This window comes from Myotis nattereri, assembly GCF_964212035.1.
Source record: "Myotis nattereri genome assembly, chromosome: 15".
Classification (NCBI taxonomy): domain Eukaryota; kingdom Metazoa; phylum Chordata; class Mammalia; order Chiroptera; family Vespertilionidae; genus Myotis; species Myotis nattereri.
Window position 1 is genome coordinate 56,276,959 of NC_138090.1, and position 26,554 is coordinate 56,303,512.

At 50.5% G+C, this 26,554-nt stretch overlaps 2 protein-coding genes and 1 pseudogene across 3 annotated transcripts in view; all 3 read left to right on the plus strand.

Moving 5' to 3' along the window:
• LOC308530506 (class I histocompatibility antigen, Gogo-OKO alpha chain-like) overlaps nt 1-26,554 on the plus strand; it is a gene marked incomplete at both ends in the record, with an annotated part of 248,585 nt that overhangs the window by 194,894 nt on the left and 27,137 nt on the right. The window lies entirely within an intron of this gene.
• Nucleotides 8,874-12,882, plus strand: LOC308531390 (zinc finger and SCAN domain-containing protein 5C-like; annotated as a pseudogene). The gene is made up of 4 exons: nt 8,874-9,257; nt 9,935-10,147; nt 11,018-11,177; nt 12,096-12,882. The product of its transcript is annotated as a zinc finger and SCAN domain-containing protein 5C-like (transcript).
• On the plus strand, nt 18,449-20,456 carry LOC308531392 (mesoderm induction early response protein 3-like; the record flags this gene model as incomplete). The annotated part of the gene is given in 4 exon segments (XM_081108335.1): nt 18,449-18,454; nt 18,804-19,713; nt 19,716-19,820; nt 20,440-20,456. Coding segments are annotated over 4 exon segments (1,038 nt in total).

Consider the following 26,554-nt stretch of genomic DNA (forward strand, 5'->3'; position numbering starts at 1 on the left):
CAGGACTCTGGTTGGAGAGATACATTTCAGGCTCCTCCTGCTCTTGCCTCCTTCTAGGGCCTGAAGGTTCCAACCCTCTGATCAGCTTGGTCTTTCTGGGGACCAGCCCCCACCCTGACTCTCTCCAGGAACCTCAGCCAAGAGCCATCTCATCAGCGTCCCAAAGACACTTGTCACTCACCATATGCCCAGGGTTTTAGGAGCTCAGTGCCAGGAGCCAGGGGCAAAGACCAGACACTTTCTCAGATCCATTCATAGCAACAGTGTCCCAATAACTGAAGATGCTGGCACCTTACTAGAGTCCCACCTACTCATGAACACTGTCCAATCCATCGTCCTCTGAGGATGGTTACAGGGCCCGGACACTTACGGAAATTGCCCAACAGTTGTAGTCAGAGGAGAAATTGCATTCAGCCCTAATGTGACATTGCTGCCCACCTCCCAGCATTGAGAATGACAGAGTCAGACAAAACCAATTGTTCACCAGAATGTGGACTCATTCTGTCTCATACATTCCTGGTGGGAAAGTGAGTTGTTCCAAACCTGGTGGAAAATGCATTGGCCGCACTCCCTGCACCTGGAGACGGAGAGCAGGATGGGGTGTCGGGGGGAGTCAGAGGCTGAGCGTCCCCGACAGGATGACAGGAGATCACACATGGGACGAGAGAGAGAGTGAAAGGCTCAGAAGGACAGATGGACCGAACGGAGAGACGCCTGTTGGCAAAAGTGTGGAGAAAAGACAACCCCTACCCACGTTGGTGAGAATGTACTTGTTCTCCAGAAAGAGATTTTCAGCCCTTGTGTACCTCAAACCACCCAACTTACATGATGGCTCCCTTCCACTGGCTGGGCACTCCTACCGTGTCCCCCAGTGCTTCCCAATGCGGTGCCACACATGGGCTGTCACAGCCGGGAAAGTTATTCAAGATGCCAACTCTCCTACCTCCCCTTTGAAAGAAATAATAAAAGGAGAGGATTTAATGAGGTCACAGGGATCTCACATATCTTGGAATTACGGGGAGTCACTCTGCCCCATGGGACACCTGTACATTCCTGAGCAGAGACGGGTGAGATAAGGGAAGCAATTCCATTGGAGGGTCAGGAAATCAGGATGAAGCAGTTGATGTAGAAACACAAAGGTGGGAATGGCACCTAAGTGTTTCTTCTCAAGGGACGCTGAGGGGTACCTGTTGGCAACTCTCCCTGGACAGGAGTGAAGGGACCTCAGGCCTCCAATTGAATCAGTGACTCCACACGGCCGCTGGATAGAAGGAAGGGAACGTTTTCCCGATGCATTGTGACCTTTCATTGCTTCACAGAATGCGTTTCTCACTCTTGTGCACAGTGTAGGCGTTTTATAGAGAAAGCGGTTGACTCCATCAAGTCCCCAAACAAATATTGACAAGAAACCATAACTCGTTTTCCCAGCCGTGACCAGAATTCCTGCCCAACGCATTGTAGGGAGGGCAGGATGGCGGCAGGTCCTCAGAACCGTGGCTGATTTCTTCTCGAGTCTGAGGAGACTAAATGCCAAGGCAGGTCAGGCAGCCGCAGGACGGACCGAGAAAGACTTACATCCTGGCCTGGGTCTGTACACAGGGTTCTGGAAACTTCTCTGGGGCCCAGGACTAGGGCTTCCTTTAGGGCCTCATGGCTCTGCCTCCTCCCTGGTCTCTCACGGGATGTTTTCTTCCTGCAGGTGGAAAAGGAGGGAGCTACGCTCAGACTGCCAGTGGGTATGGAGGGGGGACACCTGAGACCCTTTGACATTGCAGGTGAGACCCATGGGGGGAACCCACTCCCCATATTTTCTCCTTGAATCTTCTGTCCTGGGTCTGACCCCGTCCTGTTGTGTCCATCCCAGGCAATGACACCGCCCAGGGCTCTGATGCGTCTCTCTGGGCCTATACAGGGGAAACCCTACCGAGGGGAGGGGTGGGCAGAGGGGAGGACTGGCTGGTGGAGAGTCTGTGGGACACTGTGAGCATGAAGTGGGCTCTGAGAATGTCACCAGTTACAGCCACTGACCTGAATGTGTTCATGATGCTTGTCCTCCACAGCGTGAGGCCGCTGCCTTGTGGGGACTGAGTGATGGAAGATGTTCACACTCCCACTTCCTGACTCAGGAACCTCTGATTGGGGGGCCGGCCCCGCCCTGCTCCCCACACTTTCCTGTCAGCAGAGTTGGGCTGGGCCCTCCCCATCCCTGCCTTTACCCCCTGGTGCTCTGAGCTGCAACTTCCTGCTTTGTATTGAAATGAGACTCTGATATGACTGTGTTCATTGCTTACCATGGAGCATTGATGGATTAATTAAAGGAGAAGATCCTAAAGTTTGAGAGGAAAGGGATGGAAGCACTGAGAACTTTCCAGAAGCCACGTGTTTGCAGTGCTGAGCCTGTCCCAGGTGGGACAGGAGGACCTGTGAGGAAGAAGCTTTGTTGGGACTTGGCATGGTCAGTGCTCAGAGCATCGTGGGCTTTGATGTGGTCACTCTTTGGCCGGGTCACCTCTCTGCTCCTCTGACCTTGTCCCTCAGTGGAACCCTGTCCCACCAGGACCTGTGGTCACAGGGATTCAGGCCTCCCCCAGGCCTTGTCACCTGTCCTAATGCATCATCTCCAGGACCCTGGACAGCGATGCCTTCCTGGGCAGGTCAGCCTGGGCTCAAGCCAGGGTCCCGCCCTCCGCCCTCATCTCCAGGGTGTTCGTTATTTCTCTTTTTTTGGTGGATAGTCTGCCTGTTCCTGCTTTTGTGTGAGAGCTTTGGTGTCACTGTCTGGGTGTCCCCATTTTATAGCCACTGGAGGCATTTTGCCCGTCATTGTCCCACAGGCCCAGGGCTCCCTGCACACAGGACCCCATGGTGTGGAGAGATGGGTGTTCAGGCTCCTCCTGCTCCTGCCTCCTTCTAGGGCCCTGTTCTCCCCTGTCAGCCCCTCCCTGCTGCTCCTGAGGGGCCCTGGCACTCCTGGGTTCGTGAAATCACAGTTGAGATGATAAATATGTAGACATCATCAATCATGATCCTTATTCGGTAATCATTTCATCAATACCATTTGTCATATTAAATCCCCAACAAGCAGTGTGAAATGAATGCTGCCCTGTGAGATGTTAAAGTCAGTTCCTAATCTAAGGAAGTTAATAAAGTTACATGGAAATTATTCAGGAAATACGTTTTCCCTTTGAGCAGTGCAGCTGTTGAAAGAAGTCTCTCTTTTTTAAGGAATATGGAAGATTTTATGTAAATTTAATCTCAGGGTGGATATGAGCAATACCCGCCTTCCATGGGCACATGTCTGATGTTGGACTTGGGTCACATCACTCCTGCGTCAGTGGAGATCTTATTTTCTAGAGGAAGATAAACACATTGGAGAATGAAGAGTTGTTATACCCGTTTTCTGTATGTTTAGTCCATTCCTGTTTCTGTGAGATTCTGGCGTGTTACAGAGAAAATCAAGGAAGGAGCTTGGTTTTCAGCGAGTTGCTTCTCACACCTGCATGTTTTTAAATGGCTGACCCTCTAATTTGGCGGATGGGATGGATACACCCTGTGAGACAGTGTGGAAGGTGCCAGGGATAGAGGTGCCACTTGGGTTTCCAGTTCATCACTGAAATGTAGACACGGGGTTCTGCTCCCACTCGGGGTGTAACATGAGCTTTGCCATCTTGGGGTCCATCTGCGCTGCCATGGTCACTGTCCCCCTGGCCCAAGCCGGTGTCTCCATGGTGCACAGGCCAAGAGCTCCACATGGCAGCAGGGGGCTGGCCACAGCTGGCCTTCCTCACACCGCCAAGAACCACCGACTCATTCCACAGACATCTAAGGAGCCATGATTGCTCCTGAGGGCGGGGAGCCCTTTCCGCCCTGGCCTCTGGGGTAGCCCCCTGCCATGGTGCTGCCCGCTGCCTCCTCCAGCCCCCCCTGGCCACCAGGAGCCGCCCCACCCCGCCTGGCTCCTCCCTGGTCTTAGCCGCCCTGTACCCCAATGTCCTCAGGTCCTTCCCAGCTGTTTCTGCCCCAAACCCCGCTTTTCCTGGAGGCGGGGGCCGGGGTTGGTGAGCGGGCGGAGCTGCCCACGGTGGGGGCTGGGGGAGCTTCTGTTCCGAGTGGACTTGACCTTTTTCCTGAGTTCAAAGTAGCGTGTGTTCTTCTTCTGAATTTTGTCCCAGTTCGCAAAGGGCAATGAAAAGTGGAGGCACCCAGATCTCCCTTAAACCCACCCCTCCTGACTCCCACCCGCCCCACACCACCCCCACCACCCCAGTGGAAGGGGCCTCCACATAGGCCCCTTCCCTGGTCCTCCCTCTCTCGCGCACCCATCCTATGGGGAGGGTGGTCAGCAAGGCGGGCCAGGGGCCCAGGAGAGGAGTGCGGGTGGGCTCCTTGGACAGAGGGGCAGCTGAAGGCAGGGGAGGGGCCTGGCAGCGGGCTCCAAGGTCTGCGCCCCAGGAAGGCAGGAGGGGGATGGAGATGCCGGCTCTGAGAAGCGTGTGGAAGCAATTGACAAGCATCTGCCCAGAAATAAAATCACTGATGAGGTGCCAGCCAGTCCCAGGTTCTGTGGGGGCGCCACCCTCGCAGGTGCGGTGGGGGGAGAGGGGTTTTGGGGAACCCACCCAGCTCCTGGGGCAGCCGTTCCTGCCCTTAAGTGTGGAGAAGGGACCCGGTGAGAGGTGATGGAGGTGAAGGCTCCCCCATTTCCACCCACGGGAGATACCGGGAGATACGCACACCCGCTGGGGCCCCAGGACCAGGTCACCCCACGTCCCTCTCGGAGGCAGGGAAAGGGCCGGCTCAGCACCAGGGCCGCCGGGGCTGTGGTTCTGGAGACTGGGCTGGGACCAGGAGCCAGGCTGTGGTCCCAGAGGTCTGTGCGGGCCTGGCTGGAGTCGGGGTGGTCCTTCTGTCCGACCTCCATGGGGTCTGGCCAGGGGCTCTGTAGTTCCTCCCCTGCACCCCCTCCCTTGTATCCAGCCCTTGGCCTGGAACAGGGGACACGCCAGGCCCTACCCCACCTGCCCGGTGAGTGAGGGGAGCAGCCTGGGCCGCCCTCGCCTGGTCCCTGAATCCATCTCAGTCCCAGCTTCCAAACACACCCCGAAGCCGTGACCTCCTGGACCCCCCTCAGCATCCAGGTCCAGCCGCTTCCCACGGCTCAGAACTCACGGCTTCCGATGGCTCCCACGGGTGACGGTGACCCCACGGCGTGAGGGAGGAGGAGAGATGGCAGCGAGCTCCCGCCAAGCGGAATCCTACTGTCTGCGTCCGGGTCTCCATCGCCTGCAGACCAGGCTGGGCTTTTTGATTTATTTATTTATTTTAAATATATTGTATTGATTTTTTACAGAGAGGAAGGGAGAGGGACAGACAGCTAGAAACATCGATGAGAGAGAAACATCAATCAGCTGCCTCCTGCTCACCCGCTCCTAAGGTACATGTGCCCCCAACTAAGGTGCCTGCCCTTGGCCATAATCGGACCTGGGACACTTCAGTCCTCAGGCCGATGCTCTGCCCACTGAGGCCAGCAGGGTAGGGCGGGCTTTTTTATTATTTTAAAAATAAATTATTTTCTTTTTAAATTCCTTCTAGGGACAGAAAGGGGGGGGGGGCGGGGGAGAGCATTGAACCTATTGAGCTTGAACCCAAAGCCAGGGCATGTGCCCAAACGGGGAAATCGAACCCAAGACCCTCCGTGACCCCTCGGCACCCAGGCCCACGCTGGTATCCCTGAGCCACCCCCGCCAGGGCCGGGTCTGTGTGTCTGGGTCCTTCAAATAGTTCAGACGCGTGCTAAGCAGCTCATAGGCCAATATGCCCCATGCGGCCGCAGACGTTTCTCTCCTGGGAACCATGGGTGAGCGGATTATGAAAAATGGATCAATCCTGGTCTCTAACCAATCACAGGGCAGGGAGGGAACTGGAAGTGATGCCCAGAGCGGGTATATAAACAGGCGGGTTTCAGCGCCTGGCACAGAGTTCGCCAGTCCGGGCTGCAGGAGCTGCGGGTTCGGGGGCTGCGGAGGCGGTGAGTGGGGCGAGGGCATCCGAGGCCTGGGGTTGGGAAGTGAGTTTTTACAATAAAACAATATCTGTAGGAGCTTAATTCTCTTAGGATTCTTTTGTGCTCTCTCTTGTCTGGAACAAAGTAGAAATGTTGGGGGGAAATTATAGCTTGATATTTACAACATATTAAATCCCATGGAATTCCAGGTTGTAAATATTTGTTTTCTGTATTTTCCTATAGAATTATGACCAAATAGTGATTATAATTTACCAATGGACTTGCTGTATCTTATATTTTTTTAATTGATGGTTTTTGAAAGAGAGAGAGAGAGATTTGTTGTTGCACTTAGCATTGCATTCATTGGTTGACTCCTGTCTGTGCCCTGACCAGGCATGGAATCTGCAGACTTGACCTAGGAGAAAGACACACTAACCAACTGAGCTGTCTTGAGGAGAAGCAATAAAGGCTGATGTTATTGTTGAAATAGATTTTGGAGCTCGGCCAGTGTGGCTCAGTTGTTGAGTGTCGACCAATGAGCCAACAGATCGCTGGATTGTTTCCTGGTCAGGCACAGGCCCAGCTTTCAGGCTCAGTCCCCTTTGGGGGGCCAGCAGGTGTCAACTAATTGATGTTTCTTTCTCTCTCTCTCTTCATTCATCTCTCTAAAATCAATAAAATGAAATATTGTTTAAGAGAAGAATACTATGGATTAACTTCCAGGGTACTCAATATGGGACCAGTGAGGGATGTTTAGCAATGGGTGGATCAGGAGGTGAAACCCATCTCATTCTCTCCTCTCTTCCCCCCAGAACTGAGGTCCTGTTACCAAGTCCATACCTTCTGTCGATCTCCATCAGGAGCTGGCTCAGGCCGGGATTGCTCCAGTCCCATTGGAGACATACTCAGGGAATATGGCTACAGACCAGGCATTTTCCAATGGTCATGGGCACCCACAGGGCAGCCTGGGCTGGGCGCTGCCACCTGCCAGACGACACCAGGGAAACCTCAGTGAAGAACAGCACTGGGACTCTGAGAGGGCGCACGTGCTCTTCAGAGCCTTCCAACACCCAGAGGACGCGGACCCCCTCCAGAGCGTGCACACAATGTCTGCGCTCCTCCATCGCTGGCTGAGGCCCGATGTGCTCACCAAGAAGCAGATCTTGGATAAGCTTCTGCTGGAGAAGTTCATGACCTGCATGCCCCTGGAGCTGCAGGTCTTGGTGAAGGAGAGGCATGTGCAGAGCTGCGAGGAACTGAAGCTCTTGCTGAGAAATAAGGAGAAACCCAGGAAATGGGTGAGTGGGACCCTCATGATGGGCAGGGGGCCGGTGAATGTGCACAGAGGCATTCTTTAATTTTCTGTGTTTTATTTTTTAAATATATTTTTGTTGATTTCAGAGAGGGAGGGAGGGAGATAGAAACATCAATGATTAGAAAGAATCATTGAATGGCACTTCCTGCATGCCTCAGTGGTGTGCCCTGGACTGGAATAAAATAGTGACCTCCCAGTTCATAGGCTGATGCTCGACCACTGAAAGTGTGAGTGTTGAGTGGGACACCTACTGGGAATACGATACATCCCGGGTCTTATCTTGTTTAATTTTCTCCCCACAGAAGGTCATCACCTTCCAAGGGCAGAAGTACCTTCAGGAGAATTCCGACGTCCAGATGGCCGATGAGGAAATCGGTGACACAGATCACGTGTTGGACTTGTCCATGAAGTCCCGATCCCCCATAAGTCAGATGGGGGTACACCCTGAGAACAGCCCGGAGGTCAAAGGAGTGTCGGGGAAACAGCCAGGAACCAGTGACATGGTGTGGGGACAGGTGAGTGTGTGATGCCCTGATTTGTGGGAACAGGTGGGAGCTGGTACTAGGGGAAGTAGTGACCACAGTGGGGCTTGACAGGGAATCTCAGGCCGTGTCTCCTGCCTGGTGGGTGTTTGATGGGGGACCTCAAGGCGCGCCCCCAATCCCGGTGCCAGGCCAGGGGACCTGAGGCTGCACCCCATAGCTGTGGGGACTTGACAAGATTGCCACCGGCCTGGTCTGGATCTAGCCCAACGGGGGTGGGGCTGGCCACGGCTGGATTTCGCGTGATTTCCAGGTGAACTTGGGTCAGAGGAAACTAGATTCTGGGTCCAGTGGTACACCGCAGACTCTGAAAGAAGGAAGATTTTCATATACATTTTACTAATTTTCTTTCATCTCTGACACTTCTATTATAGAGAAAGGGCAAAGAGCATATTAAAATATTTCCTCTAATTAATCCCCTTTAAAGTGCACAAATTACATGCACTGGGCCACTAATTTGTATATAAAAGAGCCATCGATTTCTGGGTGTTAATTTTGTATCTTGCTACATTGCCCAATTCATTTATTAAGTCTAGTAATATGTTTATGGAGTCTTTGGGGTTTTCTCTGTACAATATCATGTCATCTGCAAATAAGGACAGTTTTACTTCTTTTCCAATTTGGATGCCTTTTATTTCTTCTTCTTGTCTGATCACTATGGCTAGACTTCTAGTACTATGTAGACAGGAGTGGTGAAAGTGGGCATCCCTGTCTTGTTCCTGTTCTTATGAGAAATAATTTTATTTTTTGCCCAGTGCCAGGGCGGAAGGAGTGGCATGAGGTCCCCTGACCTGGGACCAGGACAGGGGGAGCAACCTGAGGTCCTGGTCAAGACCAACGGGAGGCGAGGGGGTGGGACGGGCACAGCTTCAGGTCCCAGCTGTTTAGTATTGGGTGGCTCAGCAGGTTAAACTCCACTCATTCTCTCCTCTCTTCCTCCCAGAACTGTGGACCTGTTACCGAGTCAATCCCTTCTCTTGTTTTCCATCAGGAGCTGACGTTTCCAGTGAATATGGCTGCAGATCAGGCATTTTCTTATGGTCATGGGCACACCCAGGGCAGCCTGGGCTGGGAGCTGCTACCGGCCAGAATGCCCCAGGGAAACCTCACTGAAGAACAGTACCAGGACTCTGAGAGGGGGCACGTGCTCTTCAGAGACTTACAACACTCAGAGGACGCAGACCCCCTCCAGAGCGTGCACACAATGTCTGCGCTCCTCCATCGCTGGCTGAGGCCCGATGTGCTCACCAAGAAGCAGATCTTGGATAAGCTTCTGCTGGAGAAGTTCATGGTCTGCATGCCCCTGGAGCTGCAGGTCTTGGTGAAGGAGAGGCGCGTGCAGAGCTGCGAGGAACTGAAGGTCTTGCTGAGAAATAAGGAGAAACCCAGGAAATGGGTGAGTGGGACCCTCATGATGGGCAGGGGGTCGGTGAATGTACACAGCGGCATTCTTTAATTTTCTGTGTTGTATTTTTAAAATATATTTTTGTTGATTTCAGAGAGGGAGGGAGAGAGAGAGAGAAACATCAATGATGAGAGAGAATCACTGATTGGCCCCTCCTGCCTGCCCCTGCAGTGAGGATTAAGCCCACAGTCCAGAGGTGTGCCCTGGCCTGGAATCAAATCATGACATCCTGGTCCAAAGGTTGATGCTCAATCACTGAGCCATGGCGGCCAGGCCACATTAGCATTCCTGAGATGGACATCTTCGGACATTTGATCTCCCATCCTGGGGCTCACTTTCCCAATAGCCTCAGAATAACCTCAGGGAGTAGACGTGTTGGTTCTACCTCACGGGTGAGGAAACTGAGGCACAGACCGGGTGCAGGGACGGCTCCTTTCTCTGCAGGGAGCCTCTGCCAATGTTTGGAGACATGTTTGGTTGCCACCATTTGGGAGGTTGCTATTTGATTGATTGATTAAAACAATTCCTTTTTTTAGAGAGAGAATGAGCAAGGGAGAGAGAGGGAAACATCCATGTGTTGTTCCACTGAAAGTGTGAGTGTTGAATAGGACACACGCAAGGAGTAGGATATATCCTGGGTCTTATCTTGTTTAATTTTCTCCCCACAGAAGGTCATCACCTTGCAAGAGCAGAAGTATCTTCTGGAGAATTCCGATGTTCAGATGGCCGATGAGGAAGTCGGTGACACAGACTACGTGTTGGATTTGTCCATGAAGTCCCGATCTCCCATCAGTCAGACGGGGGTACATCCTGAGAACAGCCAGGAGGTCAATGGAGAGCTGGGGAACCAGCCAGGAACCAGTGACGTGCTGTGGGAACAGGTGTGTGATGCCCTGATCTGTGGGGACAGGTGGGAGCCGGTACAAGGGAACTCGGTGACCGTAGCTGCTACAGCATTTGGGACATTTGACACAGGATAGAAAGGGACCCATGAATGCATCCAGCGGATGCATTACGTCCAAGGACATTTCTGAACCAGTGTGGTCCACAGGCCAATAAAAATCTAATTTTCCTCTAGGCATTATCAGTCGTGAGGAGTGGGGAGAGCGGGGTCCAGAATCCCTTTGCCTCCACTGTTGGAGGCAGCGAGCAGTTGAGATACCAGGAGAGGCAGCTTAGAGAATGAAGGCTATACACTGTTGCCTTGGCCTGTGTGATTAGCTGTTGGAGCATCAGACCCAGGGCTGCAGGGCTGTGGGTTTCATTCCCAGCCAAGGGCACATTCTTGGGTTGCAGGTTCCATTCCCTGCCCAGTTGGGGTGATTGCAGGAGTCAACCAGTCAATGTGTCTCTCATATTTATGTCTCTGTCTGTCTCTCCTTTTGCCTCTCTCTCTCTCTCTCTCTCTCTCTCTCTCTCTCTCTTGCTCTACTTTCTCTATACCACCCTTCCTTGCTATCTCAAAATCAATGGAAATATATCCTGGGGTGAGAATTAACAACAACAACAAAAAGAGGAAGGAGTGTAATGTATGGGCTTGACTTAAGGTGTGGTGGGTACACATAAGGACAGACTTGGGAGTGTAGGTGATGGGATTGGCCCCAAGGAAGTCTAGGCAGAGCCACAAAACTGTTCTGTTAGGTAAGCTGGGGTCTCAAGTCAGGGAGGTGAACAGGACGGGGGAAGGAGGGACGGAGCTTCCCACCCCTGGTCTCAGACACGTTTAACCCCCCTTGGTTACCCATGGTCAGGGGCAGAAAGTCTTCCTGCCAGAGATGATTCCCACGAAAAGTGATCTGGAGGGTGTGGGGCCCATGGAGAATTTGGTGACTTTAGAGAAGGCTATGATGGAAGACAGGGAAGAGGCAGCAGTACTCACATCTCCAGACCCTCCGCTTCCCAGCAGTCCTGGTGAGTATGGAAACTGGGCTTGTAGAGCAATGATTATTGTGTCATAAATCAGCGAGCGAGATACAAGACGCCTTAATGAGCCAATTGGTTAGGAGTCTTTATTACATGGAGGCTCAGCGCAGAATATCTCTGTCAAATTTGGAGAAAACAAAGGAAAGAGTATTCCTCTTTTATATCCTTCTAGGTCTTTGTGTAAGTTATTTTTGCAGACACTTTGTAACCTTGAGTACATATCGTATCTAACAAACACCTGGCATGGAAATATTATCAGTATCAGCTTCTCAGCCCCTCAGGTTCCATAGCTAGCTTGCCAGGTCAGACAGTTAAGTTTACCTTTTCTATTATTTAAGCTAAAAAGCAATGTTAATTTACAGAATAACAGACCTTCTTAAAATGACAGAGTTGACTTACAGAACAAGGGACTCTCTGAAAATAGCAGAGCATTTCAAACAGCAGTTTCACAAAACAGAGATTACTGTGCTTCATTATTGATGCTCCCTCTGCTGGGTCCCCACCTGGGCATCCAGTGTGGTCATCTATTGGGGACAGTTGTTTCTCAATGCCAAGCCTTCTCCATCACAGACTTCCTGGTGCCCAAAGGTCTAAATTTTGGGGTTTTTGGTTGATGGAAATGTTTTTCACCCAACATCGGCTTTGCTTCAAAGGCGTTTGGTAGTGTTAAACGTGCTCTTTAAAATATATATATACTTATATTGACTATTAGAGTGGAGGGGAGAGGAAATCATCGATTGGCTGCCTCCTGTGTGGCACCACCGGGGGTCGAGCCCCACAACCCGGGCATATGCCCTGTCAGGGAGTGGAGGTGGCGACCTCTTGGTTCCTGGGTGGATGCTCAGTCCATGAGCTGAGTTGAAAGTGCTCTTTGATTAATGTTGTGTATTGAATGCTTTCTTTCAGGAGATTCGGGGAAGGCAGAGGGGAAGCAGAACCCACAGGAAGGAATTGACCTGGAGCGTGTGCATGTCGGTGACGTACCTCCCACCCACGTCCCGGAGACACTGGCTTTGAGTCAGCGTCCAAAGAGAAGAGGTTCTGGGAATGCAGGAGGTGCCCCCAAGAGAAAAAGGGGCAACACTCCCACCATCTAAGAGGAGCCTCAAGAAGGGCCGTGTCGTGGGACAGAGGAGAAGTCACCAGACGGCACAGGTGCCATTCAGTGGGTGCGTCAAGCACTGTGGAGCCAACTGGTCACCCTGTTGGCAAGGAATCCAGGAGGAAGATACCCTATGAGTGTGAAGACTGCAGCAAGAGGTTCAGCTACAGATCACAGTTAGACCGTCACCTGAGGACACACACAGGAGAGAGACCCTTCCAGTGCCTTGACTGTCCCAAGGGGTTCATTCAGGCCGTGCACCTCCGCGTCCACCAGCGGATCCACACGGGGGAGAAGCCGTTCTGCTGTACAGTCTGCGAGAAGAGGTTCACTCACGAGTCCACGCTGCGTGACCACCAGCGGGTCCACACCCAGGAGAAGCCTTACCAGTGCGCCGTCTGCCAGAAAAGGCTTGGCCACCGTGGGAACCTCAACATCCACATGCGCACGCACTCGGGCCTGAGTCCCTACCCGTGTCCCCATTGCCACCTGGCCTTCCGCCAACAGGGGACATTTAAACGCCACCAAAGGACACATGTCAAGGAGGCGCCCAAGGGGTCCCAGGTCCCTTCTGACCAAGAAGGAAACTAACGGGTCTCTCCCTCTCCCTTCCTCTCTGAAATCAATAAAAATATATGTTTTAAAAAAACATATTAAGTACTAGCCGGTTTGGCTCAGGGGATGGAGCATCACCTTGAGGACTGAGGGGTCTGGGGTTCCATTCTGGCCAAGGGCACATTCACAGGTTGCATTCTCGATCCCCAGTAGGGGGCGTGAAAGAGGCAGCCGATCCATGATCCCCTCTCATCATGGGTGTTTCAGTCTCTCTACCTCTCCCTTCCTCTCTAAAATCAGTAAAGAAATATATTTTTTAAAAAATACATCAGGAATCAGTGTAGAGCCGTGTTTGAGAACACTTGGGAATCACTGCTACAGAGCAATACACTGTAGAACAGTGATTGACACCACCTGGGATTCACTGCTAAAAGGCTGGAACTATATGAAAGTGTTTGAACGCACTTTGAAATCACTGACCAGCTTCACTTTCCTTTTTCCCAGTGCCCTCAGGGCACAGCCCAGGGTCCCAGGGTAGAGACCACAAATCCCCTCATTGCTACTGTTGTATATTTTTTAAAAAGCTAGGGACGCATGAATAAACAAGTGGAAAAACAATTCTCTCTGTCTCTCTCTCTCTCTCCCCCTCTCCCTCTCCCTCTTCCTTCCACTCAGTGGATAGAGCATTGGCCTGCGGACTGGGGATGTGCAGGAGGCAGCTGATTGAGGTTTCGCTCTCTTTGATGTTTCTAATTATCCCTCTCCCTTCCTCTCTGTAAAAAAAAATCAATAAAATATATTAAAAAACAAAATGGCGGTTGCCAAGTTACTGGAGGCAAAATGGCAGCTGCCTCCTGCACGCCTCCCCCCCACCCCCTAATGCGGATGGAGCCCACACCCCAGGCAGGTGCCCTTCGAGGGACTTGAACTCGGGACCCTTCCGTCTAAAGGACAACTCTCTATCTGCTGAGACAAACCAGCTAAGGCTAAACTCCCGACTTTGACAGAAAGGATGACTCCTTTATTCCCACACAACTGAGGACGACGAGAGGGGCCACGTGCTAACCCCACGGGCTCAGGGAAGGCCTGCCTGGTGGTCTTGCAAACTGACAGGCCTAAAGCGACCGCAGAGATGGTCTGAAGGGAGACTGTTACTAAGAGCAGTTGTGGTGGCTGGTCACATCGGAGGCTGGAGTCTTCCCTGACAAGGTCAGCGTTTACCTTAACTGAACCTATGGTCCTTTTGCATCTAAGACACAACATACCTCTGAAATGTCAGAGGAACTTGTAACATTAGCCTCCCCCCCCTCCCCCCCCCCCCCCCACACACACGCAAATGTGCCTGGGCGCCCTGCAGGACAGAGACCATAAATTCCTTCATTGCTATTGTTATCACATGTGTTGTTGCCTGTTAACTATCTATCCTGCGCCCACCAAAGGAAAAGAAGTAGGTGTGGCCCTGGCCGATTAAGCTCAGTGGGTAGAGACTACGTCCACCTTAGGGTCCCGGGTTCAATTCAGGTCCAGGGCACATGCCCGCCCGGGTCACAGGCTCTAGCGAGCCCCACTAGGGGGCGTGCAGGAGGCGGCCGGTTCAAGATTCTGTCTCATTGATGAGGTTTCAATCTCTCTCCCATCCTCTCTGAAATCAATAAAAAATTATTTTTTTTAAAAAGAAGCATGTGTCTATCATTTTACTTTTTTTCCAATCCCAGAGGTTCCCCCCACTCACCACCCGCACTTCCTTTGCTTTCTCCCACCTCCCTCCCTCCCTCATCTATCACCAGTGGATTGTCTGTAACCCATTTAAGTCTCCTCCTTGGATTGCCATGTATAAAACAAAGTGCCGCCCCGGCCTGTTTTGGTCAGTGGGTAGAGCATCGGCCTGGGGCCGGAAGGGTCCGGGGTTCCATTCCAGTCAAGGGCGCAGGCCCGGGTCACGGGCTTGATCCCCAGTAGGGGGGTGAGGGGGGGTGCAGGAGGCAGCAGATGGGTGATTCTCTCTCATGGTAGATGCTTCTATGGCTCTCTCTCCCTCTCTGAAATCAATGAAGATAGATTTTAAAAAGCCACACAAATGTATTATTGCACTTCACGTAGTAAAAAGTATACTTGTACAATGTTTTGTACTTGCATTTTGTGTTATTAAAACAGTGACAGGCAGGCAGGGAGGGGAGTGCTGGGCCGGCCCCGGGGGGTGCCGCACGGGGGGTGGGGTGGGGGGACGCTACGGCCCCCCAGCGGGGACCACAGGGGACCAGCTTATCCGTGGCCAACCGAGGCGGCTGCCCTATCGTACCGCCTGGGCGGGATTCTGACTTAGAGGCTCAGTCATAATCCCACGGATGGTAGCTTCGCCCCATGGGCTCCTCAGCCAAGCACATCCACCAACTGAACCTGCGGTTCCCCTCGGCCTGAGCAGGATTACCATGGCAACAACACATCCTCAGGAGGGTAGAGCTAACCTGTCTCACCACGGCCTAAACCCAGCTCACGTTCCCTATTAGCGGGTGAACCATCCAACGCTTGGTGAATTCTGCTTCACAATGATAGGAAGAGCCGACAGCGAAGGACCAGAAAGCGACGTCGCTATGAACGCTTGGCCGCCACCAGCCGGCTATCCCTGTGGTCACTTTTCTGACACCTCCTGCTTCAAACCCAAAAGGTCAGAAGGATCGTGAGCCCCGCTTTCACGGTCTGTATTCGTCCTGAAAATCAAGATCAAGCGAGCTTTTGCCCTTCTGCTCCGCGGGAGGTTCCTGTCCTCCCTGAGCTCGCCTTAGGACACCTGCGTTCCCGTGTGACAGGTGTGCCGCCCAGTCACACTCCCCACCTGGCACTGTCCCCGGAGCGGGTCGCGCCCGGGCCGCCGAGGGCCCCTCGGGGTTCACCCCCCCTCCATCCCCCGCCTCACCGGGTCAGTGAAAAAACGATCAGAGTAGCGGTATTTCACCGGCGGCACACAAGGCCGGCGTGCCCCCCTCCCCGCCCCCTCGCGCGGACTCAGGGAAGGGGCGCCGGGGCCTCCCACTTATTCTGCACCTCTCCTGTCTCTTCACCTGCCAGACTAGAGTCAAGCTCAACCGGGTCTTCTTTCCCCGCCGATCCCGCCAAGCCCGTGCCCTTGGCTGTGGTTTGGCTGGATAGGAGGCAGGGACAGTGGGAATCTCTTCATCCATTCATGCGCGTCGCTCATTAGATGAGCAGGCATTTGGCTACCTTAAGAGTCCTAGCTACTCCCGCCCTTACCCGCGCTTCATGGAATGTCTTCACTTTGACATTCAGAGCCCTGGGCAGAAACCACATCGCGCCAACACCCGCCGCGGGCCTTCGCGATGCTTTGTGTTAATTAAACAGTCGGATTCCCCTGATCCGCTCTGGTTCTAAGTCGGCTGCTAGGCGCCGGCCAGGAGCTGTGAGGGGGTGAACCCCACCGCAACCCCCGGGCGCAACCGGCCGCCCTCCGCAGCTGGGGCGATCCACAGGAAGGTCCTGGCTGGGGTCCAGAGTCGCCACCGCCATCACTGCAGCCACTCGCCCACCCCCCACCCTTGGAGGGAGAGTGGGAGGAGAGCAACAGGGGAGCAGTTTTGCTCCTAGGAGCTCCGGGCGATGATTGGTTGGTGCTGGCAGACGGGGGCGGAGCCTCGGAAGCTCTTCCACTGGGAACCCACCAATTACACCGCCAGAATGGGCGAGCGGCTCTAGCCTGACTTCTGATTGGCTCTGACCTCTGGCCTCCAGATGTTTAATTCTCTCTCACTGCAGCACAGAGCTCTGTTGGTAAACCAGCTGACTCCAGAGTGGGAGGGGAGAGAGAGACTTAAAAACATATAGGTGGGCCTTCCTTCTGCTTCTAGATGGTGCGCGGGCTGCCGCCTGAAGCTCTGAGATAGAGTCCCTTCGTGAAGCAAGGAACGTCGGGGTTCACAGGTGGCTCGTGAGGAACGTCAGATGCTCCTGGAAGCAGTCGGCGTTTTCTAACAGGAATCGGAGAGAGAGTAGCTTGATCCTCAGGTGCCCGCCTGTCGGGAGCTGGTCCATCCTTGCTGCTTGACACAGTCGCTGCAGGAAAGAAACATCTGCACAGCATATGTTTCAAGGGACCTGGCGTATGTGGCATACTGTTCTTAATATGTTTGCTCCCCTTCTTAGCGCTATGTGTTTTAACCAAGGTCACCTCTCCGAGAAAGGTTGTTTCCCCAGCTAGGGATTTTCCCCTGAAGTTAGGGAGGGAATAAAACCCCTGAACTAAATGCCAGGTGGGTAGTTAATCACTTTAACTACGAACAATCACCCTAAAGCTCCATAATCCTTACTCCCTGGAATGGAGATAAGAAACGCCCTAAGCTGTGGAATGGAAATTGATAGGATTAAAATCAACTGGTATAAACACAGATGTCACAAGACAATAAAAAACAGAACCTGGCTGGAGAACTTGGCTAGAGATCCTGGCTAGGCTGCTGATCAATTGAACGCTGTCTCCGTGTCATTCCTTCTTCGCTGACTCCATCCACACCTTTGGGGACCCCTGGACCTGTTGGTGTTGGACCCCCAACACCTGTCATCATTGAATTGAAGATCACGCTGTGCCTCCCGAGGCTCCGCTCCACGGCGTGAGGGAGGAGGAGAGATGGCAGCGAGCTCCCGCCAAGCGGAATCCTACTGGTCTCCGACCGGGTCTCCATCGCCTACAGACCAGGCTGGGCCTATTTATTTATTTATTTATTTATTTATTTATTTATTTTTAATATATTTTATTGATTTTTTACAGAGAGGAAGGGAGAGGGACAGAGAGCTAGAAACATTGATGAGAGAGAAACATCGATCTGCTGCCTCCTGCACACCCGCTCCTGGGGAGGTGCCCGCAACTAAGGTAACCTGCCCTTGACCAGAATCAAACTTGGGACCCTTCAGTCCTCAGGCCGTTGCTCTGTCCACTGAGCCCAGCAGGTTTGGGTGCGCTTTTTTACTTTTTTTAAAAAAAATTATTTTCCTTTTAAATTACTTCTAAGGACAGAAAGAGAGAGGGGTGGGCGGGGGAGAAACATTGAACCTATTGAGCTTGAACCCAAAGCCAGGGCATGTGCCCAAACCGGGAACCGAACCCGCGGCCCTCTGTGACCCCTGGGCACCTAGGCCCCCCCTGGTATCCCTGAGCCACACCCGCCAGGGCCGGATCTGCGTGTCTGGGTCCTTCAAACGCTTCAGACGCGTGCTAAGCCGATCATAGGCCAACATGCCCCAGGCGGCCGCAGGCATTTCTCTCCCGGAAACCATGTGTGAGCGGATTATGAAAAATGGATCAACCCTGGTCTCTAACCAATCACAGGGCGGGGCGGGAACAGGAAGTGATGCCTGGAGCGGGAATATAAACAGGACGGTGCCAGCGCCTGGCACAGAAGTTGCCAGTCTGGGCTTCAGGAGCTGCGGGTGTGGGCGCTGCGGAGGCAGTGAGTGGGGCGAGGGCGTCCGAGACTCGGCGTTTGGAAGGGAGTGAGAACTGATGCATGGATGGAGGGATGGATGGATGGATGGATGGATAGATAGATAGGTGGATAGGTGGGTGGCTGGATGGATGGTTGGCCGGACGGATGGCTGCATGGAGGTTGGTCTCTAAAGACCCGGGGGTGTGCGCTGTGCATCATTTCTGAGATCGTGTGGAAACCAGGGGTCCCCCTGGTCCCCCTTGACGCAAAGGGCGATGTTTCTATTTTAAACGAGCGCTTTTTAGTCTAGGCCACTGTTCGCATTTTGACCGGATTCTATTTTATTTTGGGGGGTGCGGTGTGGGTGCATCTTAGGGGGCCTTGCAGTGCCTCCCCTGCCCCTCAGACCCGGTTGTGACGACCATCAGTCCGTTCCCGTGCCTAGGAGTGTGCTTGTCATTCACTTTGTTCTGTAGACTTCACGTCGAAGGGGAATCTTGGGGTAACTTGTCTGTCTCTGAGAGACAGAGGGAGAGAGAGAGAGAGAGAGAGGAGATGATGGATGAGGGTAAAATCTTCAGCTCGGAAAGTACAGCCTTGGAGAAGGAAGGCGGCATGCCTCTGGAAGACCTGCTGGCCTTCTGCGGCTCTGAGCGCGTGCCGCCCGCCGCGGGGGAGCCCAGGGCCCGCAGCTCCCCAAGGGAACGTGCCGACCAGCTGCCAGACATGACGCTGGACAAGGAGGAAATAGCCAAAGACCTGCTGTCCGGTTGCGACGAGGAGGCGCCGTGTTCCGCAGACGACCTGGTGCCCTCTCTGGCTTTCCACGAGGCTTCCGACTTCTTCCCGAGGCCTTTGCGCTCAGATGCTGCTTGTGAAGGAGATAAAGAATCAGAGACTGAAGATGGTGAAACAGACAGTGGTAACTCACCGGAAGATGTGAGGAAGGAAGTAAGGATCGGTTTACAATATCAGGCCGAGATCCCCCCTTACCTTGGAGAGTATGATGATGACGATGATGATGACGATGATGGGAAAGCGTCTGAAGATGAGGACCAGCTCCTCTGGCGTCCCGGGGTGGTGGCGGAGAGCACAGTGAAGGAGTACCTTGTGGAGGCCGCACTCAGAACTGGACAGGAGAGAACGGTGGACGGGGTTTCGGCGGGAGCGCTCACCAGGGACGATGAGCGGGCCTTACAGGAGCTGCTCAGGTGCGACCATCACGTCCAGGAGGCGCTGGAGAGGCACTGCCGCAGCGGAAAGGCACCTCCGGAGGGCATGACTGCGTGGACAGAAGAGGAAATCCAGGGCTTTGAGCATGCGCTCCTGGTCTTTGGAAAAGACTTTCACCGTGTACAGAAGCACTGGGTGAAGACCAGAACGGTGGCGGAGTGCGTGGCGTTCTACTACCTGCGGAAGATGGGGAAGAGGTCTGGGCGCTAGGATTGCTTCGAGTACTTCGCTACAACCACCGCCCCAGAGTGACAGACTACACGGACCGCCTGGTGGATGGGACAGAAGCTGGGGGGTTGGGAGGGGGGAGCAGTCAGTTCTCCCGGCTTAACCGCCACCCGCCCGGACCCTGTTCCCTATTGGCCCCATCCTCTGTCAGTCTTGCGGTTTGTTTCAATAAATATTTGATGGTTCAACCCTTATTCCTTGTTTGTCCTCTGTTGTCCGTTATTTCCTTGTAAAATAGGGAGGTCCCAGGAGAGTGGCCAGATGCCCTACAGAATACCCAGTGCAATGTGGATGTCAGATACACCACATTTTTTATTTTCTAAAATATATATATATATTTGTATTGATTTCAGAGGGGAAGGCAGAAGGAACAGAGAGATGGACACATCATTGATGAGAGAGAATCATGGATCAGCTGCCTCCTGCACGCCCCCTACGGGGGTAGGAGCCCGAAACCTGGGTATGTGCCCTTGAATGGAATTGAACCTGGGACCCTTCAGTCCATAGGCTAAAGCTCTATCCACTGAGCCACACCAGCCAGGGCCACAGCATTTTTTAGATGTGTGTGTGTTCTGAATTATTCTTTTATTTGACATTTGCATTTCACTGAGCTTCGTTTTTTGAGAGAGAGAGAGAGAGAGAGACAGAGAGAGATGGTTGCTCCCTGTAGGCACCTGGGCTGAAGATTTAACCCCCCACCCAGGCTTGTACCCTGATTGAACATGGAACCGGCAACCTTTTGCTGCACACGATGATGCTCAACCAACGGAGCCTCTCCCGCACTGGGCTTGGTGGCCACACCCAGAGATAAGGGTTTGCCTGGTGTGGGGTGTGGCTCCCCAGGGGGTTCTCCTGTATGACTGACTTGGCTGGGTCAGAGCTCTGGTTGCCCAGTGTGGTAACCATGCTGGCTGCTCCGTGGTGACTCCAGGTCTGCAAAGTCTCTGCAATCAGTGAGTCCACTTCAGTGGCTGGAACACCCACCTGGACGCCCAGCCAACAAGGGATGGACCCTGCTCTGTGTCTGGGAAGTCTGCTGGTCACCACCGTGGTCTCCACACCTGGACATTGTCCTGGGGGGAGAGTCAGGACTCAGGAGGAGGGTGAGTGGGGACCACTTCTCCAGCGGTGGCCCCCAACCACATGCATCCACACAGCTGGGCAACTTGTTGGCAATGAAAACCTACTGAAGCAGCCCTGTTGGTTTACTCAGTGGTTAGAGCCTCAAACCGAAGTGTCCCCAGTTCACTTCCTACTCAAGGGCATGTACCTCGGTTGCAGGTACAATCCCTGCCCAGGTTGGGGCACAAGGGGAGGCAACCAATCCATGTGTTTCTCTCATGTCGATGTTTCTCTCTCTGCCCCCGTCCCTACTACTCTCTCTAAAAATCAATGGAGTCCTGGCTGGTTTGGCTCAGTGGATAGAGCATTGGCCTGCAGATAGAAAGGTCCAGGGTTCAATTCCAGTCAAGGGCACATGCCCAGGTTGTGGGCTCCATCCCCAGCAGTGACCGTGCGAGAGGCAACCAACCATGATTCTCTCTCAGCATTGATGCTTCTATCCCTCTTTCCTTCTCCTTCCTCACTGTAATCAATAAAACTATAGTAAAAAAAAATAAAAATCAATGGAAAATATATCCTCAGGTGAGGATTTGGAAAAAAATTAAAAATGAAACCTACAACTCAGGGCATGGGCCCAGCACGCTGGTGCCCTGAGGCCCCCGGGTGGCAGTAATACTGTGATTCTTCAACAATAGCTGGTCCTCCCTGGTTCCCACACCCAGATCACCTGGGGCTTCATTTTGGGTTTATTTTGAAATGACTACAGCGTCACAGGAAGTGGCAACACTAGACAAGAGAGGTTAAAAAAATAAATAATTTATGTATTAAAAAAATAAACTAATGCCTGCACGCCGCACGAGGTGAGTGTATTTAAGCATCAGAAAGGGGACAGGGCAGTGGGCCTACTCTTCTGTTTCCTCCGTTCCGGCTCTTTTCAGAGCCCACCTTGACTCTGGTCTCAACAGAATCAGCAACTCTCCATCCAACTCTCTCTGGAACTCTGTTTTGTTTTTCTCGTTAATCCTCACCCAAGGTTATTTTTCCCATTGGTTTTTGAGAGAGAGAGGAATGTAGGAAAGGAGAGAGAGAGAGAGAGAGAGAGAGCGAGAGAACCATTAATTTGTTTCAGTTATGCATTCATTGATTCTTTTTTAATATATATTTTTTTATTGACTTCAGAGAGGAAGGGAGAGGGAGAGAGAGAAACATCAGTGATGAGAGAGAATCATTGATCGGCTGCCTCCTGCACAACCCCCACTGGGGATGGAGCCCTCAATCAGGGTATGTACCCTGACTGGGAATTGAACCGTGACTTCCTGGTTCATAGGTTGATGCTCAACCACTGAGCCACGCTGGCTGGACAACATTCACTGATTCTTGTATGTGCCGTGACCAGAAATTGAACCTGAAACCTTTGGGTATCTAAACAATGGTATAACCAACTGAACTGTTTAAACTGTTTAAACTGTTCTACCCAGCCAGGGTTGAACAGTTTAAACCAGCGATGGTGAACCTTTTGAACTCGGCGTGTCAAAATTTTGAAAAACCCTAACTTAACTCTGGTGCTGTGTCACATATAGAAATATTCATAATTTTTTTTATATTTGCAACCATAGTAAAAAAAATTATATTTTTGAGATTTATTTTATATATTTAAAAGCCATTTAACAAAGGAAAATCAGCCAAAGTATGTATAAAATGAACAAAAACAGAAAAACAATGTACATTTAGGAAAAAATAATAATAAAAACAATGATAATCGAATGGTAGGAAAACTATAAATTAGTGACTTTTTTGGTGTTGAATTTGTCTGCTAATTCTTTGATTGCAGGTTCATACTTGGTGCACTTCAAGGCCAAACAAGAGCCACTAACTTCATCTGTTAGCCGGTTTCTTTTGTTCGCTTTAATATTATTCAATGCTGAGAAAAAATCTCACAAAAATGTGTTGATGAAAACATTGTTAGCAAAGCCATCGCTAGATTTTTTATGTCGCTAAAAGTGTCAGGTACTGTGTTCCAAGCACTTAAAATTTCTTGTTTGTAGTTGCACTCTTCTTCATTATTCAAACGATTTCATTCCAGATTTTCAAGTTTCGACCTTAAGTCGACAAACACATGAGTCCAAATGCTACCTTGAAAATCTGCAAGTTGCATCTCTAAATCGTCAATTTGCATCCATTGGAAATCCTTTAATTCCAAAGTACTGTAAACAACTACATCCAGATAACTAATTATTTTAATGGTCTGTTCTACGCTTCTAAATTGGTTGAATCTTTCGCTAAACTGTTCAAATAATGAGTTTACTATAATCTGGTAAATAAGTATGGACTCCATTACATTCATTGTAGTGGCCTTCTCGAAATACTTTTTTATCCGAGGAAAATACTCATAAGTTTTAGTTTCAATATCTCGCTTGAAAATTTTAAGTTTATTTTCAAAAGGTTTGATGTATCCAAACATCACGTCAATACTTTTGCCCAAACCTTGTAATTTTAAGTTCAGTTCATTCATATGAACAGAGGGATCTGTAAAAAAACATCAAATTGCTGACCCACTTATGATCATTGATCCGAGGAAAGTTTGCCAGATCCTTCTTCTCAATAAATACCGTAATTTCTTCAAAGCACTCCACAAATCGCTCAAGTACTTTACCTCTACTCAGCCATCTCACATTATTGAACTACTGATGTAGTCCACTGTAGGTTGAATCAACTTCCTGTAAAAGTGCAGAAAATTCTCGCTTGTGAAAGGGTTGAGAAGCTATAAAATTTACAATTTTTGTTACAATTTTGTAACTGACATTAAATCATTCAATTCTGAGAATCCCAATTTGGCACACAACACCTCCTGATGGATAATGCAATGAGAAGGTACAAGTGGATGTCTAATAGCTTCCATAAACAATTTCAGGAATCCCACATTTTTCCCCACCATATTTGGTGCCCCATCTGTCGTGACTGACACAATTTTAGAGATATCAATGTTTAGGTCACTGAATGTTTTTATAACAACCTTACATATTTGGTTTCCTGATGTACTTATTGGCACTGATTCTAACTTTATCAACTCTTCTCTCATTGTGAGACCATCAGAATGTCTAGCAATAATGGCCAACCGAGCATTTGATGTGACATCAGTAGCTTCATCAAGAGAAATCAAAAAATATTTACAACTATTTAAGTCTTTTTTTTTAATTGATGTTGTACATTTTTGTTAAGACCTATTATTCTTTGATAGTATTTCTACTGAGTGGTAACTCAGAAATTCTTTTAATAATATCATCTTTATTTTTCATACCGTGAAATAGAGCTGGTGCACATCTTAGAAATGTTACCTTAATAAATTCCCTATCACTGAGGGCTTTTCCATGCTGAGCTATGGAGTGAGCAATACAGTAAGTTGCTGATGTTAAATTTGTAGAGCGTCTTAGAAATTTAATGATGGAATTTGATTGACTTTTATAGAGGTATAGCTGCCTAGAAATGTATTCTTTCCTTTCATCAATACTTTTTTTTCAAGAGCTGACAATGATTAGTTTCAAAATGTCTCTTTACATTCCACCTTCTGCTTACTACCGTTTTATTACACAGTATGCACAACAATCTGTTTTCTGTTGACAATGCCCTATGTCTCGGTCCATATGTCTTGAAAGGGTCGGCTACAGCAACTTCCACTTCCTTTATCATTCAATCTTGCTTTTTAATTTTTTTTTATTATCCATCACAAGGCTGCAGAAATAAGTAAGTATAAATCACGGCGTTTTTTATAAAAAGTTGATAGGTTTCTTACCTATTAACTTTTTGCAGTGTTGTTGCACTGACTCCTGGTGCAAAACAATTCAAAGATAGTATGTATAACCAACAAATATATGGTCCTGTAATCAATTATCCGACACGCAGAATGTCTGGTCGAGCACTGTTGCACTGTATATCTTTGTCTCCTAACGAACATGGCGATTAACTGCGTCCGTTTGCCAAATGCACAGAACGCACGGGAAGCTTACCGGAGGCACATGTTGACAATAACGAGGCCGTTTCCAGAATTGGGCATTTTGTCACTCGGGTAAAAATAAAATGTCATGAGTAAAGATCAATCTCTTTATAGTGCAATTCTTAACCTTTTTATATTAATGTCAATATTGGAACAATGTATCTTGGATATTTTCCCTAAGATATGTATCTTTGCTACACAACACCAATGTACATGTTTACATCTGGTTTTAGAATTCATTATTGATCATGAGTAACGTGAGTAATAATGTTACTCGAGTGATGCCCAACTCTGGCCATTTTGAGAGACAAATATTTGAATTATGCAATTTTTTGTCTCTGTCGATGCGTGCCACCCGAAATGAGTTAGTGTGTCACCTCTCACATGCATGTCATAGGTTCGCCATCACTGGCATAGCCCATGATCGCAGCCCATGGTGAGTGCCAGAGGGAAGGGTGGGTGGGAACTGGGTGGAGATGGGCAAAGTGGGGGGGAAGAGATGAGGACACCTGTAATAGTGTCAACAATAAAAATAAAGTTAAAAAACAGTGTTTAGTTGAGATAAAATACAAGTCACATGAAATTTACCATCTTAACTATTTTTGATAGATTTTTATTGATTTCAGAGAAGAAAGGCGAGGGAGAGCGAGATAGAAGCATCAATGATGAGTGAGAATCATGGATCTGCCGCTTCCTGCACATCCCCTACTGGGGATTGAACCTGCCACCTGGGCGTGTGCCCTGATCGGGAATCCAATGGTGACCTGCCGGTTCATAGGTCAATGCTCACCACTGAGCCAAGCTGCCTGGGCTTTTTTATTTTTTATTTATCTTTTTACAGAATTTTTTATTTATTGATTTTTTTACAGAGAGGAAGTGAGAGGGAGAGGGATAGAAGTTAGAAACATTGATGACGGAGAAACATTGATCAGCTGCCTCCTGCACACCCCCTACTGGTTAGGGCCCATGTTTACATTTAAAAAAAAAAAATATTGAGCCCTAGCTGGTTTGTCTCTATGGTTGGAGCATAGGTCTGCGGACTGTAGGGTCCCAGATTTGATTCAGGTCGAGGGCACATGCCAGGATGTGGTCTCAATTCCCAGTAGGGGACCTGCAGGAGGCAGTAGATCCATGATTCTGTCTCACTATGGTTGTTTCTCTCTCTCTCTCCCTCTCCCTTCCTCTCTGAAATCAATAAAAATATATTTTAAAAAATTTTATTTCAGAGAGGAACTGAGAGGGAGACAGAGATGGAAACATCCATGATGGGAGAGAACCACGGATAGGCCGCCTCCTGAATGCCCCCAACTGGGGATCTAGCCTGCAACCCTGCAGGAGCCTCACCGGGAATAGAACCCTGGCCTCCTGGTTCACAGGTCAATGCTCAGCCACTGAGCCACACCCGGCCTGGCCCGTGTTTACGTAACAGAACGAATGGCACAGACGCTGGGATTGCTGAGATTTGGGGAACTGGCTCACACTTTCTCAATAATGAACATGAGTGCCCAGGCTGGTGTGGCCTGGTGGGGAGAGCCTCAGCCTCCAGACTGACGGTCTGATTCCAGTCAAGGGCACATGTCCGAGTGGTGGGCCCAATCTCCACTGTGGGCCCAATGCCCAATGGGACGAGCAGGAGGCCAATCAGAGATTCTCCCTCATCATTCATGTTTCTGTCTCCCTCCCTCCCTCTCCTTCCTCTCTGAAATCAACAAAAATATATTTTTAAAAAATGAACGTGAGCTTCTACTTCAGGAAATATCACCTA